The sequence below is a fragment of the Chinchilla lanigera genome, unplaced genomic scaffold (genome assembly GCF_000276665.1).
Source record: "Chinchilla lanigera isolate Chin_1 unplaced genomic scaffold, ChiLan1.0 scaffold00030, whole genome shotgun sequence".
Taxonomy (NCBI): domain Eukaryota; kingdom Metazoa; phylum Chordata; class Mammalia; order Rodentia; family Chinchillidae; genus Chinchilla; species Chinchilla lanigera.
In genome coordinates, this window is record NW_004955431.1 from 9933656 (window position 1) to 9952720 (window position 19065).

General features: G+C 37.0%; 1 protein-coding gene across 1 annotated transcript in view; it reads left to right on the forward strand.

Annotated features, from left to right (window-relative positions):
• Sohlh2 (spermatogenesis and oogenesis specific basic helix-loop-helix 2) overlaps positions 1 to 18389 on the forward strand; it is a 77262-nt gene extending 58873 nt beyond the window's left edge. The window contains exons 12-13 of the mRNA XM_013515730.1: positions 9113 to 9171; positions 9816 to 18389. Coding sequence (XP_013371184.1) covers positions 9113 to 9154 — 42 coding nt within the window. The 3' untranslated portion in view covers positions 9155 to 9171; positions 9816 to 18389. The remainder of the gene's footprint in view (positions 1 to 9112; positions 9172 to 9815) is intronic.
• Positions 18390 to 19065: the final 676 nt, after the last annotated feature.

Sequence of the window (19065 nt, forward strand, 5' to 3'; positions counted from 1 at the left end):
CACATTCACTGGAAGAAAGATACCCTCTTTAATAGATAGTGCTGAGAAAACTTGCTTTCCACATTCCATATCTCTCACCATGCACTAAACTAAAAATGGATCATAGATCTGAATGTTAAAACAGAAACACTAAATCTACAAGAAGATAGAATGGGTAGAGCTCTTCAAGACAGAGGCGTGGGAAAAGACTGTAGACAAAACCCAATCTCCTGGGAAATATTACAAATAACAACTGGAATCTCCTCTTTTTAAAAACTTTTCCATAGCAAAAGAAATCAACGGAGTTGAGATAACCCACAGAGGGAAAAATCGGAGCCAGCTGTTCCTCAAAGGACTATTATCTAGTATATATAAAGAACTCAGAAAAACCACACCCCCTAAATTTAAAGACCCAATAAAAAATAGGCATCTGAAATGGATAAATACTTCTCAGGTGAGGAGATACAAATTACAAATATATGAAAGAATGTTGAACATTACTGGTCATTTGACAGATGCAAATTAAAGCAATGCTGAGATTCCATTTCCAGAAAGAATGGCTATTATTAAGAAATGAAGTGTTTGTTATTATCAGTAACAAACTGGTGGAGCTGTGGGGAAAAAGGAATCTTTCTCCGCTGTTGGTGAGAGTGTAGACTGATGAAACCACTGCGAAAATCAATGTAGAGATTCTTCAAAACACTGAAACTAGACGTTCCATTTGCCTCAGCTGTTCACCTTCTTAGTGTCTTCCCAGAAGAATGAAATGCATTATACCACAGTGATATATATATACACCCATGTTTTTTGTGGGTTTTTTTTTTTTTTGGTCTTTTTTTTTTTGAGACAGGGGCTTGCTATGCAGTTCAGGCTGGCCTTGCACTTGCTTTGTAGGCCAGCCTGGTTTCAAACTCAAAATGATCCTCCTGCCTCAGCCTTCTGAGTGCTGGGATTACAGGCATGCACCACCATGCCCGACTATAAACCCAGGTTTATAGCACCACAGTTTGTGATAGCTCAGTCTTGGAAACATCCCAAATGCCCATCAACCAATGAATGGATAAAGAAGATGTGGTTTTCTTTTTATACATAGGAGTACTACTCAGCCATAAAGAAGGATAAATGTGAGACATTTTTAGGTAAATTGATGCACCTTGAGATAATTTTTTTTTTTTTTTTTTGTCTTCTAGAGAAAGGGTTTTGCTGTGTAGTTCAGACTGGTCTTGAACTCACTTTATAGCCTAGGCTGGCCTCAAACTCATAGTGATTACAGGCATATACCACCATACCCAGTTAAAACCAAACTCTTAAGTGAAATAAATCAGACCCACATGTGAATATCACATGGTTTCTATGGTGTGAGAAACTGAAAGTGTAAGTAGACGAACATGTATAATACATAATAGTGAAACAGAAAAAGTGTTCAAATGGGAATGAGAAGCAGGGAGTGGGGAGGTAGAAAGGAAGGAAGGAGAAAGGAAACAAAAGAGAAAAAAAATGGAAAGAAAGCTTTTGTAAGTGAAGGGAAGAAAGGTTGAACCGAGAAGAGAAGAATGGGAAAAAAAAGAGTCAAGATATATCATGTACAGGTACAAATTCCCTCTGATGATACGATCATTATACATACCTAAAATGTACCAATAAACTTAATTATTAAAAAAAAGAAATAGAACACTGTCCACACTCCAGAAACCTAGTTCTTTCTTCCAGTTCCTATCACTCTATCCTCACCAGAGATAATGCCTATCATTAGTTTTCACATAATACATTATTTTGCCTATTGTTGAAAATTCTTTTATTTTTATTTTTTGGTACTGGGAATTGAGCTCAGAGCCTCATGCTTGGCAGGCAGGTGCTGTGTCTCTGAGCTACATCCCTGGCCCTGAAAATTTTTTTAGGATATTACTATATCTTTCGTGCATGGTTTTGCTTGTATGATACCTGTGCACGTGCATGTGTGTATTTTTGCCCAAGATTGTGTCCATTCAAGCTGTCATAAGAGGGGCCAGATCATGTAAGGCCCAAGTCAGGAGAAGGCTTTTTTCATCCTTTTTCTGAGAGCAGTGAAGCCCTTGGAAAGTTTTAACAAGGGAGTGGTGACATGGTACCATCTTTGCACTTGGAGGTTCACTTGGCTGCCACTTTGAGAAAAGACTGTGGGTTGGAGGGTGCAGATGAAAATGCAAGCTGTACTTCTTAGAAGGCTGTCAGACCGATTGAGGCACAGTATTGAGTTTTCTGGATTTATGAAAAGGCATCTTAGGTCAGTCCCTCAGTGAAGCTAAATCAAAGCAATCGTAAACCAAGCTCAGTGTTGGACCTGCAATAATTAGGCCAGCTATCCCAGTGTAGGCGCAGAGAATAAGTAACACCTTCACAACAAAAATAGCCTTTGGGAACAACCGCAGTTTAAAAAATTAAAATAAGATAATTTATGGCTGAGAATAAATAGAAGCTTCAATATTTGAAATCTTGGATGTTAAAAGTAATGCTTCAAACGCAGCATATTCATGGCCAGCAGCAAGAATAATTTTAGTCAGAAGGGGGAAGGACAGGGTAGTAATAACTCATCAAAAGTGATTGATCTACAGTGTGAAAACTATGATTGCCTGGACACAAATAATTGGAAATACGGTAACACGTGATCTAGCCGTGAGGTTTTGCAGCACTGTTTGCATTCACCCTTGTTATTCTTAGCACTTGAGGTATCACGAAGATTTGTTTCCTTGGTGACAAGTATTTTTACATGACTGGATAAAACCAAAGACTAGATGTGGTTACATCTTCATCTAGGACTGCACGGTTTTTCTTACTCCTTAGAATTCCCTGCTGTTACTCTCAGATCCACTTATTTGGTTGTTTATTGGTTTTTATAGCCTTTTGGGTGGAAAACAGGGCTAGGAGTTGACAGATTTCAAATCTTGGCATGTGACAGACAATGCCAGACCACTGCCCTCTCCCATTATGTACCTTATCCAGGGCAGTGGCACTGATGGGTATTTTGTGGAAAGGGCTGGCTGCCTTGTATGAAATCAACATCCAAAAATCAGAGTCAGTTCAAATATGACTGAATTTACTTACCAGTCAGATGTCTGTGGCTCATGCATTTCTCTGTGCATTGTTTTAGCTTCCTTTGTTTCAGGTTGTACTGCCTTTTAAAGGATATTCCCTTTTGGAGCAAAATTATTATTTTTTTTTACACATTTAAAAATTTTATATCCAGGGCTGAGGATTTAGCTCAGCGGCAAAGCGCCTGCCTGGCAAGCGCAAGGTTGTGAGTTCGGTTCCTGGTACCGGAGAAAAACCAAAAAAAAAAAAAAAATTTATATCCAAGCACACGGCTATACCACATTTGCTTAAATAGGTTAACTAGGCATCTGTGCCCCTGCACCCAAGTGCTACATACCATCATTTTATGCAGAACAGGCAAGAAGGAAAATATACACTGAGAAAGGATGCGGACATTTTTATTATTGCTGTATGTGTTTATGATACATAGTAAAGACATTCATTCTGGGCTGTTGATACATACTCATACTGAAGTTTTATCCCTTTTAATTTCCCTCCCCTTCCTCATCTCTCCTCCCTTTCATCCCTAGATCCCTTCCTATCTCTACAACATTTATCTCATTTCCTACAGTCTTTTATTTTACTCTTAAAGTATTTTTACTTGTCCCAAATTCTCCACTAAACCCACCCCACCACCTTTTGTACCCAGTATAGACTTATCAAGATAACCAATCTCTTGTACCTTATTGCCATTTGCCCAGGCACACAGTTTACTTTCTTTTTATCAACCTTCTGGGGATAAGTTCTTTGCCTTTATCTTCTGATCAAAAGAAATGATTTAAATGAGAATTTAAAGTCAGGCATCAAACAGACACTAGTTGACCATGAGCAGGTTCTGTTACCCCTCTATCCCTCTGTTTCTTAACCTGTGAAAATGAGGAGTTAGTAGAACCTATCTTGCAAGGTTGTGGTTAAGTTAAATAAGATGATGAGCCTGGCATCCTGTGTTAGCTGTTATTGTTACTGTCAGCAGTGATAATGTTATTATTGTTGTTCCTATCTGAGGCCCCCTAATAGATTCCTGTCCACAGATCCCTCTGGGTGAGCAGCTGCTTCTGCCTCTTTCTCAGGCTACTGTGTTCCACTTCCTGCCTGCTCCAGGCAGAAATCAATACCTTTGATGACAGCCACTGCTCCTGGGTGTGAGATGACGCAGGGGGAGGAAGATAACGAGAAAGAAGATTAATCAGGGGAAAAAGTATGGCAAGACTATAAACTTATACCCATGGTGTAGAAAATGCTAGCATTAAATTAGCCTTTGTTTCTTTACATCTGGAGTCCTTAACGAAACTGTAAGTTTTGCACGGGCAAGATGATGCCCTCTATCTCTTGCAGATGTCTCGACAGTGCTGTTTTTGGATAGCTAAGCAAGCAGCCCTCAATCTTTTTCTGTCCTACTGGGTCATAGAAATGGATGCCGTTCACCTGAGTGGTCAGTCTTATGAGGATGCCCAAGCACACAAGCAATAGTTCATCTCATTCTTTTTCCAGAAAGCAAGGAAAAGTGACAATAATATAGGGACATATTTTACTTTGCTCCAGTATGTTTTTTAAAAAATAAGTAATTTTCAAGCATATCTATGTTGTTAGTAATGCACTACGTGACACCTCACACTGTTCAGTTTCACCATTTTGACAAACAAGTGCTGGATGTGACGTGAATAAGCAGTGACACCAGGAGGTGGGATGAGGAGAGGGTAGCGACGTCTAAGTCATGTTTTGAAGCAAGTGTCTTGGAGCCTCTATTTTCAGCTTGACCTCGGCAGGGGCGAGATTTCTTGCCTAGAGAGGCTTAAAGGTCTCTCCTCTCTCCGCATAGAAAACAGGGATTACTTGCTCAGATAAGAGCAGTGATGCTTCAATGGCTGGCATTCAAGATAAAGAGTCATTCTAATGTTTTATGATACCAACTTCTAAAAGCAATATTTGGCAATTTGTATGCATAATTGGAATATGAAGAATATTCAGAACAATTGTGAAATGGGAGATTTTAGAGAAAGATGGGGTCTGTCCAAGGAGAAGCAGCTGTGCGTGGAGTTTAGCGGCCAATTAAAATACTGTGAAGAAAGACCCTGGGTTAAAGGAAGGGCTGTGGGATAAGACAAAAGCTGCTGTTGATTCTTCTCCCTCAGGATTCCTCTCCCTTCCTTTTAGTAAATGGCAAATACATTTGTTTACAAGCCAGAAAACTTTGCGTCATCCTTGCTTCTGTCCCACTCTCATATATTCCAGCTAATTGATCATCAGTTCCTGTCCTCTTCAGTTTCAAGATACTGTAAGAACCTGACCCCTTCATAACCAGCTCCGCTCATTCCACCCTGGCCCGGCTACCAGTGTCTCTCACCTGGGTTGGTGTAACAGCCTCCTAACTTGCCTCCCTTCATCCACTCTTGGCCTTATATATTTTTCTTTACTTACTAACTAGAGTGGTCTTTTTAATATTTAAATATGATTATGCCATTCCTTTGCAAACCTGCATTGGCCTCTCCTCTCATTCACTGAAGATTGAAGTCTGTACCATGAGTCTGTGAGACCTGTTATGACCTTGACACCAGGGCAGCCTAACCACCATCATTTCCAATAGCTGTTCCCCTTTGACTCAGTTTTGATCTCAGTGTTTGCCTGAGTGTTCCTTCACGAAGCCTACCCTAGGGCCCTTGTATTTGCAGTTCTCTCTGTGTGAACTATTTTCTTCCAGAACTTAGCTTGGCTAACTTATTTCCTTCAAGCTGTTGCTCAAAGGCTTTGTTACCACAGAGATCTTAACCTTTTGTTTTAAATGGCCATCTTGGTCATTGGAACCTGCTTCTGCAGTCAGTGCTTGTGAGTGAACTGGCAATATCAAACTACGAAATTTCTAGAAGCTTCTAAAGGCCTTCAGAAATTTGTTAAGGTTGAATGTTTCTGTTCATTATTTTTAGCATATGATTGCTTTTCCATTGTAAACTCCTTCACTTGTTTGTTTATTTTTGTTTTTTTTTGAGACAGGGCTTCACTATGTAGGACAGGCTGGCCTTAAACTCTCTGTGTAGCCCAGGCTGGGCCTCAAACTCTTGGCAGTCTTCCCGCCTGAGCCTTAGAAGTGCTGGAATTACAGGCATGCACCACCATGCCCAGTACTTATTTCAGAGAACTAGTATTTTAGGGACATTTTGAATTTAAATCCATTTTAAACAAAAGCAACGTTCTTATAACTTGTCTTTCACTCTAGGACCAATTACATTTGATATATTCTGAGTTCCAGAGACCCTTAATTACAGGAAACTGCTAGGGAAAGCTCAATATCAAGTGAATTTCACTGATGAGAAAAAACCCAGCAAATTAATAGACCTAATGAATTGGAATATAGGATATTCATGAAAGGCTTTTCCTTACTTTTTCAAAACATAGGTAGGTGTAAAGTTAGGTGGAGGCAGAGAAGTCAAAAGTCATGTTGACATTTTAAACCCCTAAACCTATTTATTTATGAGGCTGGGGATATTTATATTCTTGAATTTAATCATGCAGTGGAAATCATGCTTGCTGTGAATTCTTGTGTGGAAATAGGCATTTCTCATTGTGTTCATTCAGACCTTTTGTATCTCAAGGGGGCTGAGCAGCTGTTCTGGAGTCTGATGAGCCCAGTTCTGAGGAAGAAGGAGGCCTGAAGAGGCCCTGGTGGGGTGGACGCTCGGGAAGCTGGGCAGTTCCTTTTTGAGGACCTGGGAAGGTGCCTCCCTCCCATCGAGTCCTTGTGTGGGGCACCCCGCACCCGCCTCCCAGCAGTGCGTGCAGAGGACCGCTCAGGGATGGCCAGGCTGCACCTGTCACCAGCCACTCCTGGCCCCGGCCCTGGGGAGATCCCGTGCTGACCTCTGCCGCTGTGCTTGACAGCTGAGCGCCGAGCCTCGCCTGCCTCTCTGCCACTGTAGGAGGTAGCCAATGATTTAGCAGTTGTCTCCAATATCCACACAGCAGGCGCTCGACCCAGCTTTATGGTCAGCCTGTGAGCCGGGTGCCTGGAAATGCTCCTCACAGGCTGCATTTGCATCCAGAAGCCAAAGGTGGTTAAAGTGATGCGTTCAGTTGTTGCTTCTGTGCTGGGGGAAGGTGTCATCGCTCTGTAACACTCTGTTCCCAGGAGGGCACGCCTTTCTCTCCCACCTTCCAGTGGTGTCATTCTTAGTTCTTCTTCCTTCGCTGACCACGGAGGTAATGACAGAGGGTGAGTGTCGTGGCTGAGGGTACTTCCTTAAATTTAAGTGGTTTTCTGAATACACATCAGACTCTAAAAATTAAGGCAGTTTCTCATACAAATACCAGTACCAAGGCTATTTCCATGTGAAGATATACTTTCAAGGTAAGGGAAAATTATTTTAACCAATTTCCTGGGTATCAATTTTGATAACATTTGTACCGTCTGGATTAGACATTAAACTGCAGTTGCCCAGGTCAGACCATCTGTGCACATGGATTTGGCTGCCTTGAGCCCTTCATGCTCCTGTCTTAGTCCTTACTGTTACTCTGGGTCAATCGCTGCCTTGCTCCTTAAACCTGCCCTCACCCCTGTGCCCCGAGGGAAAGATGCTTCGGGACTGGGTTGGATATTTCACCTTCCCCTTTTCCTTTCCAGAATCATCTCTGTTTTCTTCTCTCATATGGTCCTTCCATTAATTTCATGAACCTCAGAGTGTCGTCCTACTCCTCCTCCCTCAGAGAGGTCTTAGCTGCCTCTAAAGTGGTTCCTGAAAAGTGGCTCCCACAGCTGCTTGTCTCGGCCAAGGCTCAGGGAGAAATCTCTGTACTCATGGTCTCCATCCCTAATGCTTTAGGAGGATTCTGCCTCATAGTTCCCCATATTCCTCAACACAAAGTATCTAGTGGTTTGTCCTGCTGGAAGAGAAGGGAATTTGGGACCTAAAGGCTTGGAACTCTATTGCATACAAACTTTGTGACTTTGGAAATACACACTTTCCTAGTATGAGCCTTAAAACACTCATCTATAAGATGGGAGCTGTGAGGGTTATATGAGAGTCAAATAAGATAATACATGGCAAAGGAGTCTGTGAATTTTAATGATTATTACAATGGTTTCGGTTTGCGTATTTGTTTTAATGTAGAGTATAGTGGTTAGGAACATGACTTTTTGGAGTCATACTTCTATTTAAAGCCAGGCTTCACTGTTGGCTTTGTGACCATGGATAAGCAATTTAATCTTCTTATGTGCCAGTGGCATTGTCTGTAAAAAAGAGAACAATATTTATGTTTTAGGATTGCTGAAACATTGAGATAATGTATGTCAAGTCCTTACTGTTCTTAACATATCATAATAAATAGTAGCTATTTTGGTCATTATAATGTTCATTTAGTCATTGTTAGAAAACATTACCAGCACTTAGGTTGTTGGTTTGAAAATTGAAAGCGTTAGATTTTTTAATCTACCTCCTTTTGTTATCCACATCAGAATTTTACCTTTAGAAATAAATTTGTGTGAATTCTCTTACTAAATTCGAGTATTTAGAAAATATGCTTTGTGATAGCTTGAAAATATTAGCACAAATATTAGTACATTAGGTTCTTTTCTTGACAGTGGGTATTATTTTATTTGACCATTTATTTTTAAATTAAACCAAGAACTTCCCAGAAAAGTCATGGAAGAATCAATGCTCAGAGACAGATGTTCTAAGGGAAGATTTTTCTTATGTGAATTCCAGACCTGGCAGAAGTGTTAAAAAATTTTTTCAACAAAGAAAACTAACTAACTTAAGAACTTTTAAAAATGTACTACAAGACTTTGTAAGTAGGTATAAGTAGGAGGCTCTTGGTTGGGGGAACTACGATATTGCATTAAGATGGGAGCCGCAGGGGATGCTGACATGAGGCATGGCTTTAGTGACCACAAGTGGGCCTTCTGAGGAAAATGAGATCTCTGGATGGGAAAGATTTGCCAGTGGGATAGAGGATTTACTATGCATAGTTACTTTTGCTCATACTGTATAGTTGGCCAAACTATCTGGCTTATGATCTCCTGAGCTGGAACAGGTTGCAGCTTAGCTATTTCATGTGGTCTTCCTTTCTTTAACAGGTCTGTTCTCAAGGCAGTTGGAGGAAACAAGAGAACAAGTGATACAGTGCAAGTACAGGGTGAGATAAAAAAATAACATGAATGTTTAAATTTTTAAAAATTTATTCCAGGAAGACATGTTACCATTAGTCTGCATCAAAATACACCTACTCACACACATCGTTGAACACACTCATCCCATCATTTTTACCACTTTCTGAAGCAGCTCTAGAAGTTGTCTTCCCTGAGTATCTTAGAATTACTTTAAAGTTTTAAGATGGGGTAAGATGTTAAACATTCTGAAGTTGAGGGTAGCTTACATCACAAAAAGCACAACTCGTAAGGAAATACTAGTAATATACAACCTTAAAGCTGTAGGAATGTTTCACTGAAAGATAAGTTACTATGAAGGCTATTTTTCATTAGAACTCTAGGTATTTTTTGAGTTCTAAAAACCTTACATATAATACCTCATTTCAGATGTCCCACAAGTTAGCTTCTTTATTCATTCAGCATTAATGTGCTAAGGTTCTAAGACATGGCTGTTTCTGCCTTAGATTTCAGGGATAGAATGGCCTACTCATTAGTTCTTTGTAAGAAAGAGACAAGGATTATTTTCATTTTATAGGTGATGGACTAAGGCACAAAAAGTCTGTTCATCTAATTTGATTCAATGCCGGTTACATTTTATGAATGCTTATAGCAGTTTCATTCTGTACTGTAGGGTGATGTGTTACCTGCTCTGGAGTGACACAATTGAAGAGAAGTGAAGAAGAGAAGTATTCCTTCAAGACTGGCACCATCTAACAATGACACATCATAATCAGCATTTTGACTTTCCACTTGAATTCCTACAAGGCCATTTTCTTCCTTTATAAGTAGCTTTAGATTGATTCCTAAAAGAGGTCAAATCTAAATTGGCCTTTGAAGAATGGAGGTATCGTTGTCTAATTTCTAATGAGATTATCCTGTGAGACATATTAAAGGCCACAGGAAATATTGGAGCAAAAGGGGCCTTGAAAGAAACACAACATGAAATTGCAGAGAGAATTTTAGGCAGGTTGAGCTGGAGCAAGTGTTTGGAGCGTGTGGGAATGGAATGAGTGGTGAATAGCACTCAGGTCTCCTGAAATGCCTGGGCAACAGAGATCAGTGGGCTAGGAGACCTGACATAAATTGCGATTGTGTGCGGGCTACCTGTGCTTTCTCTTTTCAATACTATTTGTTTTCTAGAAGTACCTCACATATAATCTTGTCTGCAAAGCCTTTTATAATTCACCACCTTGACTTAAACGTTCTTCCATCTGTGTCCCTTGTATTCTCTACATTTATAAATCATAGTGTCTGTAATTGTCAGCACACTTAACTATCTGTTTGTCTCCTTGAGAGCAGGGACCATGTCTTTGGCCTTTGTGTGTGTCTTTGGCCCTCATCAGTTAGCCCAGCTGCTGTTATTTGGATAAAATTTTGTTAATGGACCTACTGATAAAAGCCTATTCTCTGTAGATAACTAGCATTCCTTGAATTTATTTTTAATTTTAATTGTTTTCAGACAGAGTCAGACTGTTTCCCAGTCTGACACAGAAATCTTAACATTTCCTGTCTCATTCTCCTGACTAGCTGTGATCATTAGCATTTGTTACCGTGCCCAGCCGAGGTTTATATTTTAAAATCTGTGCATCTAGTATCTATTAAGAGGTAGTAACTTGTTGCCCGGATACGGCACTTGGGTCACAGAACCTTGTGATTATGTGGGAGTGTGGGTAGTGATTCAAAATGTGATACGATCCTAAGAGAAAACTCTAGAGCACAGTCTGAGGCAACAGGGGGAGTGACCAATGAGTCAGATGTCTTGGAATAGTTCAAGCCTTGTTGGGATTTATAAGAAAAATATTTTTCTAGTAACAGAAAATTTTCCTCCAAAATCCATGTACTTAGATTATTCTGCAAACTTAAAACTCAAATAACTCCAAGTTGTTTTTAAAAATTTAGAAAACCAAGTAAGTCTGATGTTTTTCATATTTTGATTCCCTTTTTAAATTAAAATTCTTTTGCATTTCTCATATTCCCTTTATAATGTTTGTCTTGGGCTTTTAAAACATGTTCATTTGGATATAGATGATTTAACACAGCTGGATAAATCAGCAACTGTATCTTCTTTGAGATAAGAATAAACCATTCAAGTTGATTTTTATCAACTTGATAAGCATTTACTGAGAACTTGAATCTAGTACTATTTTGAGGAAGGATAAATACAATGAGGTTAAAAACAAACTAACAAACTCCAGAATAATTACATCTTTTAAAGAACACACTGTAGTTCTGCTGGAGAATTAAGGCAAAAACTCAGAAAGCAGCAAATAAGATGAAATAAAACATGGCATTATACGTTACTGAATATTAATGCTGTAGGAATAAGGAGGAAGCAGTCAGTGCAAAAATTTTATGAGTTAAGACAGTATTATAGGCTTTAGAGTCAAATGAATCTTGTTATGAATATTATTTCTGTTATCACTAAGTAAACATAACCGAGGGCAAGGTGACTTAAACTGTAAACTTTAGTTTATTTGTAAAACTGGACTGCTTACTTCTTATTTTCAAGTTACTAGAAATAAAAAACAGAAATACAGATTCACACTTATAAACCACAAATGTTTGATACCTAGAGGAGCTCAATAAGGAAACCTACTTTGGTAATTAATAAAGTCAAACTTTATTAATTAATAAATTAATTCAACTACACTCACTGGAAACAATAATAATAGTAAATAATAGTGGACCCTCATTTTGTTAAACATTTTGTTAAATACATTTCATTTTGCATATATTTTTTCTATGTGATGCTTACAAAAATTATATGAGAAGTATTGTCACTTACATTTAACAAAAAATAAACTAAGATTCATAGAAGTTGCTTAAATTTTCCAAAATTTTACAACTAGTGCAACAATCTGGGATTTGCATGGGTCCTATGTGTGACACACACTACACAGGTTTAATTCATATCAGCGTCAGAGTTTGTTATCTGAAATTTGAATGGGACGGCTGGTATGTGCATACTTAGCTAACCTTTGGACTCTTACTTCACTTTTCAGTTTGAATATTATTTCACTGAACAAAGAGCTTGTCCCACAGAATCAGCTTTGTAATAGACGCCAACATGTTCTTGGACTAGATTTGGAGTCTGAGGCATATCTTGGCAGACTGTGGCTGTTACTGATCTCAGCTCACTGTTAGGACTCTAAAGATAAAATCAGGCCAAACTATGTAAAGACGTCCTCTGGAGAGCTCTCCATAATCAATGTAACTGCCAGAGAGAACACACGTCCAGTTGACCACTCATGGGAAACTGTGGATGTATGGGAGATATCTGATACCAAAGGTGAGAAAAACAGAAAAGGAAGAAGATACACCAATACCTATCTTCCTACCAACATAGAGAAAGACAAGAGCCCTATCTAGAAGGTCGCTAGGGTTAGAAAAAAATCAAGTCAATCTTACTCAAAGCTACTGTAAAAAAAGAGGATAAAAGTACAAACCTAAAGTAATGAGTATTCTTCCTCCAGAATCAACAATGAAAGTGAAATGAGACCCAAAACAGTAGAAAGGGTCAGCAGAAAATTACTAAGTAACTGTCAGGCACACAGAAAGATCCAGTGCATATGTAATGGAGTTTCTGAGGACAGCATGACAAAATAATGGAATGGAATTAATATTTTTGACTAAATATAAGAATCTTTCTGCAAATAAGAGAACGTTTAAGTTTATTTACTTAAAGGAATGACCAGGTACCCCGAATTTGACCTGAAAAGATCAACTGTGATACACATCTAAGTAAAATAAAGAAAAGTCCTCAGGGCCTACAGGTAAAAAGGTCACATTAGCTATAAAAGTAAGAGAATCAGGCTGGCACTGCATTTCTCAAGAGTAGCCACAAAGGAAGGCAATATTGGAACAAGGTTTTTTAAAGAAATTCATGGAAATAAAAGACAAGGCAAAGATTTTTTAAAATACTGCTAAGATGTTTTTCAGGTATTATTTTTTAAAAGTCAGCTTTGAATCTCCAGCACCTCAAATAAAACATACTTTTGGGAAAATCTGCTAAGGGTGAGCTTATCCAACCAAAATATAGCTTTGGTACAAGATAATGGGAATTTAATATACTTAAATATAGAGCTAATATTAATACAAAGATAATGATGGTGAAAAAAATAATGTATAAAGGTAATAGGGTTTGATGAAATGATGCAATTAAAATGAAAGGAGAAATAAAGAGAAAAAACATTCTTTCATATAAATTGACAAAATGATAAGATTAAATTAGAAAAAAAGATTCATAGAACTATGACAAATTACAGAGCTCCTACTAGAATAAAAATAAAAATCTTCCTAAACATCAGAATAACTGTTTTGAAAATAAAATAAGATACCAAATAAAGAAAAAAGCAAAGTAAGTATAATACACACAAAACTATATGGTGAACCCAAGAACAAACAAATCAGACGTATAAATTCGAGTTGGTTTAACTCACCTTTCAAAAGAAAATGATTTTCAGTGTCGCAGAGTCATTGTAGTCTCATGTTTGTTTCAGTATTGTTCACAATAGCCAGGATATGGAATCAATCTAACTGTTCTTCAAGGGACAGGTGGGTAAAGAAAATGTGAGCTATCAATATAGATACATGATTTAATTCTGTACAGCCATGAAAAAGAATGAAGTCCTTGTCAGTATCATGGCTGAACCTAGAGGACATTATGTTAACTAAAATTAGGTCGGTGCAGAAAGACAAATACTCTATGATTTCATATGTGGAACCTACAGGAGCTGATCTCGTAGAAGTGGAGAGTGGAATATTACAGACAGGTGAGGGGAGGACAGGAGTAAGGGGAGGACAAGAAGGGACTTGCCAATGGGTACAAAGTTGCAATTAGCTAGGAGAAATAAGTTTTGGTGTTCTACTGCACAATAGGATGGCTAGGGTTGACAATATTCCATGGAATATTTTTAAAAGACCGCTTGGAATGTTTTCACCCCAAAAAGTGGTTAATATATGAAGTTATGAATACCTAACTTGGTGATGATATAAGGTATACACGACTGAACCATCACATTCTGCCTCACAAATATGTACAATGATTGTGGGTCAATTAAAAAACAAGAAAATTATTTTCAACCTGGCTCTTTAGACAAAACCCAGCTCTGTTCTATATACAAGGAACATCCCTAAGCCATCTCGGCTACAAATTGAGTTGGCAGACTGTGGGATCTTTAGAATCCACTCATCATTCTGGTTTCCTGCAGATCAGCTCAGTCTGAATTGTGCTTTGAATCCAGGTCTTCATATATGTTGAATAATGTGAAATAACCTAGCATTTATTGCTGCTTCTGCCAGGAATATTTAAGGTGCTTTTTTTCCCCCATAGGATCCTTGTTACAGAGACCCTTAGGGGAAAATTTGGCCTGGCTTTCATATTAAGAAAAATTTTATATCTTTTGAGTAATTTGTTAGTTTTTATCCTAAAAACAGCAGGAATCTTGAAAAGGAAGTTCTTCTAGCTTGTATATAAAGTTGCAAGAGAGCATCATTTCCATCCTAACGATGAGAAAAGATAAGCAAAAAAAAAAAAAAAAAAAGAAAAGTAAAAAAACCAGAAAACTGAAGATACAAGGAGACCTCAATGAACTCATTCCAAAAAGTGATGATTCTTTCCCAAGAGTCAAGATCTATGGATGTTTTCATCCTTGTAGAGTGGTGGGAAAAGAACAAATATTCTGTAGATGAAGGGAGGAGAAATCAGCTAGCTGAATTTTATTTAACTATAAACATTTGTTTATTGTGGTATAATTGATATAAATTCTACATTTTCAAATAATACAATTTTACAAACTTAAAAGATACATGTACCTATGAAACTGTCATCACAAGCAAGATAATGAACATTGATCACCCATAGAAGTTCTCTATGTTCTCTTTTATGATCCCTTCTTCTCATTCTTCATTGAATCCAAGGAAACCACTGATGTGCTTAATATTACTAAGGACTAGTTTGTGTTTTCTAGAGTTTATACAAATGGATTTATGTAGCAGTTACTTTTTTACCCAGCTCTTTTTTGACTCATCATAATTATTCTGATATTTATCCATGTTTTAAGGGTCAGTATTTAATTTCTCTTTATTTTGGAGTACTAATCTACTGTATTACCTTATGACAATTAGCTAAGCCTGTAGAACAATGTTGAATAAAAGCTGTGAGAATTAACATTTTTGTAGTGTTCCTGGTTATAAGGAAAAATATTTAACCTTTCACCAGTAACTAATTAGGTATACATTTCTATAAGATGTCCTTTTACATATCAAGGAAGTTCTTATCTATTACTAGTACACTGAGATATATACCCAGTATGAAAGATAGATGATCCTATGGTTTTAAGTTTTCTATTTTTCTAACACAGTTGTTAAATCAGTCTTATATTCTTTGGGTATCTCCCACCTTGATTCAGTAAGTCATGAGATGTAATCCTAATTATTGTGGATTTGATTTCTTAAAATTTTGTTTAGGAATTTTGCATCTGTGTTCATGAATGATTTGGCCTGTAGTTTTTATTTTATTTTTTTAGGTTTTGATATCAGAATAATGCTGTCCCCTAAAATGGCCTCTAGGAAATATTCCCTCCTCTTTACTTTTCTGGAAGTCTGTGTAAGAGTTTATATTAAATTTCTTCTTTAATTATTTAGCATAATTCATCAATGAAGCCATCTAGGCGTGGAGTTTTCTTTGGAGGAAAGCTTTTCAAAGTGCAAATTCAATTTTTTAATAAATAAATAAAGAGGAATTTAAATGATTTATTTCTTCTTGAGTGAGCTTTGGTAGTTGCATACCAGTTATTCATAATGGCCCGTTATTATCCCGTTAGTGCCTGTGGACTGGTAGTGATGTCAGTTTTTACATTCCTGATACTAATAATTTGTGCTCCCCTTCTCACATGAGTTTCTCTAGGTTTCCATTTTTGTTGATATCAAATTAGTTTTTGCCTTCACTAACTTTACTGTTTTTTGATTTGTATTTCACTGAGTTCCACTCTGATTTTTTTTTCCATTTCTTTAGCTTCTTTTGGGTTTTGATTTTGAAACTAGCTAGAAATACCAGTTATTTTGTCAGTTATTTGACGCCTTATTAGTAACTGTATCAAGTGTACATAGCTTATTGCTGAGTGATTTAAAGGATGTGTACAAGTTCCAAATTTAACATTTTGCATTATTAGGTCTATTTTTACCAGCATATTAGTCATACAGTTTGAACAACTGCCAATATTGGGAGAAAAGGAAATAAAGAATGAACTGATTTCTAGGCTTTGGTAATATTTCTTTACAAACACAAAAGCTATTGTAGTACCAGTTCTCTTGACATGTTTGCTTATATTAGCCCTATTCAAGCTATGAATTACATTATATTGTACTAATTCTGAGTATATTTCTTTTTTATTTTTCCCACCTACGTGCTTTGTATTCCTCTTTCCTGAAATGCATTTGCTTTCTAGGCACTTTCAACTATATAATAATGTAGGCTTGATGGTATGGTAGAAAGAGTTCAAAATTTTGAGATATATTTATGTCCCAGTCCATACTCTGCCACATTATGAGACTTTGGAAAGTTATTTTTCCTCTCAACATAATTTTCTTAATACACAAGGTGGAGCTAAAACTAGTATGTTAAAATTGTCATGAGGATTAAGTGGAAAATATATATAAAGTGGCTGCCATATGTTAAACCCTCAGTAAATCTTAATTCTGTTTCACTTTATTATAATCTTGTGGCCAGCTCCTTGGCAGTCAGTTACAAGAAAGCCTTGACCTGCTTCCTGGCAGCACGTGGCCTAGGAGTTCATGCTCGGTCTTTCTTACTTCCGACTTCAAGCTTGTTTGACTCTGGGAATTGATCACCAGACAGAATCTACACTGCCACGTGTAACCCAGACGTAAGGAAAGTTAAAACCCTGGATGTCCCTGATAAATAGGGAATGGAAACTAATGGGTAAATGCTTCTGAGGGTGATTCATAAGCCTTCTCCAGTGGTTCAAAAGGACCCTGCCCCACCAATTGTATTGACCATATTGATGCAATATTCTTGTACTAGATTTCCAGATTTCTCCTCCTTCTCTCCTGCTTCCTGGGATCACTGTCCAGAGACCACTCTGCCTTGGAGGAACTCAGGCTAATGAAATACCTATTACGTATAGTATCTGCGCTAAATGTCATGGAAACAAAGTTGAGGAAGATAGATAACTATCCAAGAAAACTTCACAGTGTAATACAGTACATTATGTTACTCTATTCCTGAATACATTTAAAGATATAAACGTGTAATGTTAGCTCAGTGTGTTTATACAGTTTACATTTACTGAATAATTATCAGTTAACTAATTCAAAGCATAAATGTTACTTTACTAAATATGTAACAGTTAAACTAATGGTTTGCTTTTCTGCCTAACACATTTTTTGTGAGATTGATGTAAGTAAATATAAGCTGCCATAGTTCATTTATTTTTACTGCAATATACAGTTTGCCATTATAAAAATGTGTCACATGTAACATCCATTTTTCTGTTATGTACACTTGGATTGTTTATACTTTATGTTTTTTTTTTGTTATAAATAGTGTTCCTAGAAACATTCTTGTACTTACCTTTTGGAGCATACAAGCAAAAGTTTTCCTATAGTTAATACTTAGAAGTAGGTGTGCTGATACATAGAATATGTTTATTTTCAGTTTTACTACATAATATCAAATAATTTTACAAAGTGGTTATAAAACTGCATAATTCTAGCATTTTGTAAGATTTCTGGCTTCTTCGCAACCTCATCTTACTTTATATTGTCAGGTTTATTCACTGCCAATATTGTGATCTGTGAGAAATGGTATCTTGTGATTTTTATTCAAGTTTCTCCATTAAGGAGATTGAATCTTGGTTCATGTTTATTGATAATGTTCACTCTTTTGTGAAATACCTGTTCTAGTCTCTATGCCTCTTTTCATACTGAGCTGTGGCTTTAATTTTCGGTTTATAAATGAGACATCATCCTTGTCAATTATATGGGCTGTGAATTGTGTTGATTTATAGTTTATAGGTTATCTTTTTACTTTATAATCTTTCAATAGATAACAATGTGGTATATGGTAATATCCATTAGTCTTTGCATTTTCTGTGCCATTTTAATACTCTTGATGTCAAAAATGCATTCATCTACAAATTTATTTGTGTAGTATTTTGTTCACATTAAATTCTTTCATCTAGAATTGCTTTTGCTTATGTCATTTTTCCTATCAGGATAATCAGAGTTCCCTCTTGCTTAGCCTGGTCTGCAGTGCCCATTCAGACATACAACAACTTTTCATGTGGACTGCTGGTACGCTGACTGCTCTTTTATTTCCTTTTTCTTTTGGTCCATGCTTCTCTCAGTACAACGTGGCTTGCATAGTGTTACCTTGTCTGGGAAGGCAAGTCTGCTTTTTCTTAGCCTTCTACAGAGTCTTGGGTATTTATTCTGTGCTGTTTGCTTTTCCAGGGTAATTTTGAATCATTTCATAAAAATTAAAACCCAAACAAAAAGATGGTTGACTTTTTTACTGGAATCATTAAATCAAAATTGGCAAAATTTATATTTTCATTATTTGAACCATCCAACCTAAGAATGCGGTATATATGTCCATCTATTTAAGCCTTGTCTTTCAATAGAATTTTATGATTTTCCCATAAAGATTTTTACATATTTTTTAAAGTTGGTATTCCTAAACACACTACATTTTAGTTCTATTTTAAATGATGTCATTTAAATTACATTTTCTAGCTGCTTTGCTGTTATATAGTAACAGTTGATTTTTTGTTTCCATTGTGTATCAACCTTGTTTAATTTTCTTATTACTCGTAATAACCTGTTAGTAGACTTACTTCAGTAGTGTGTTCAAATGGTCA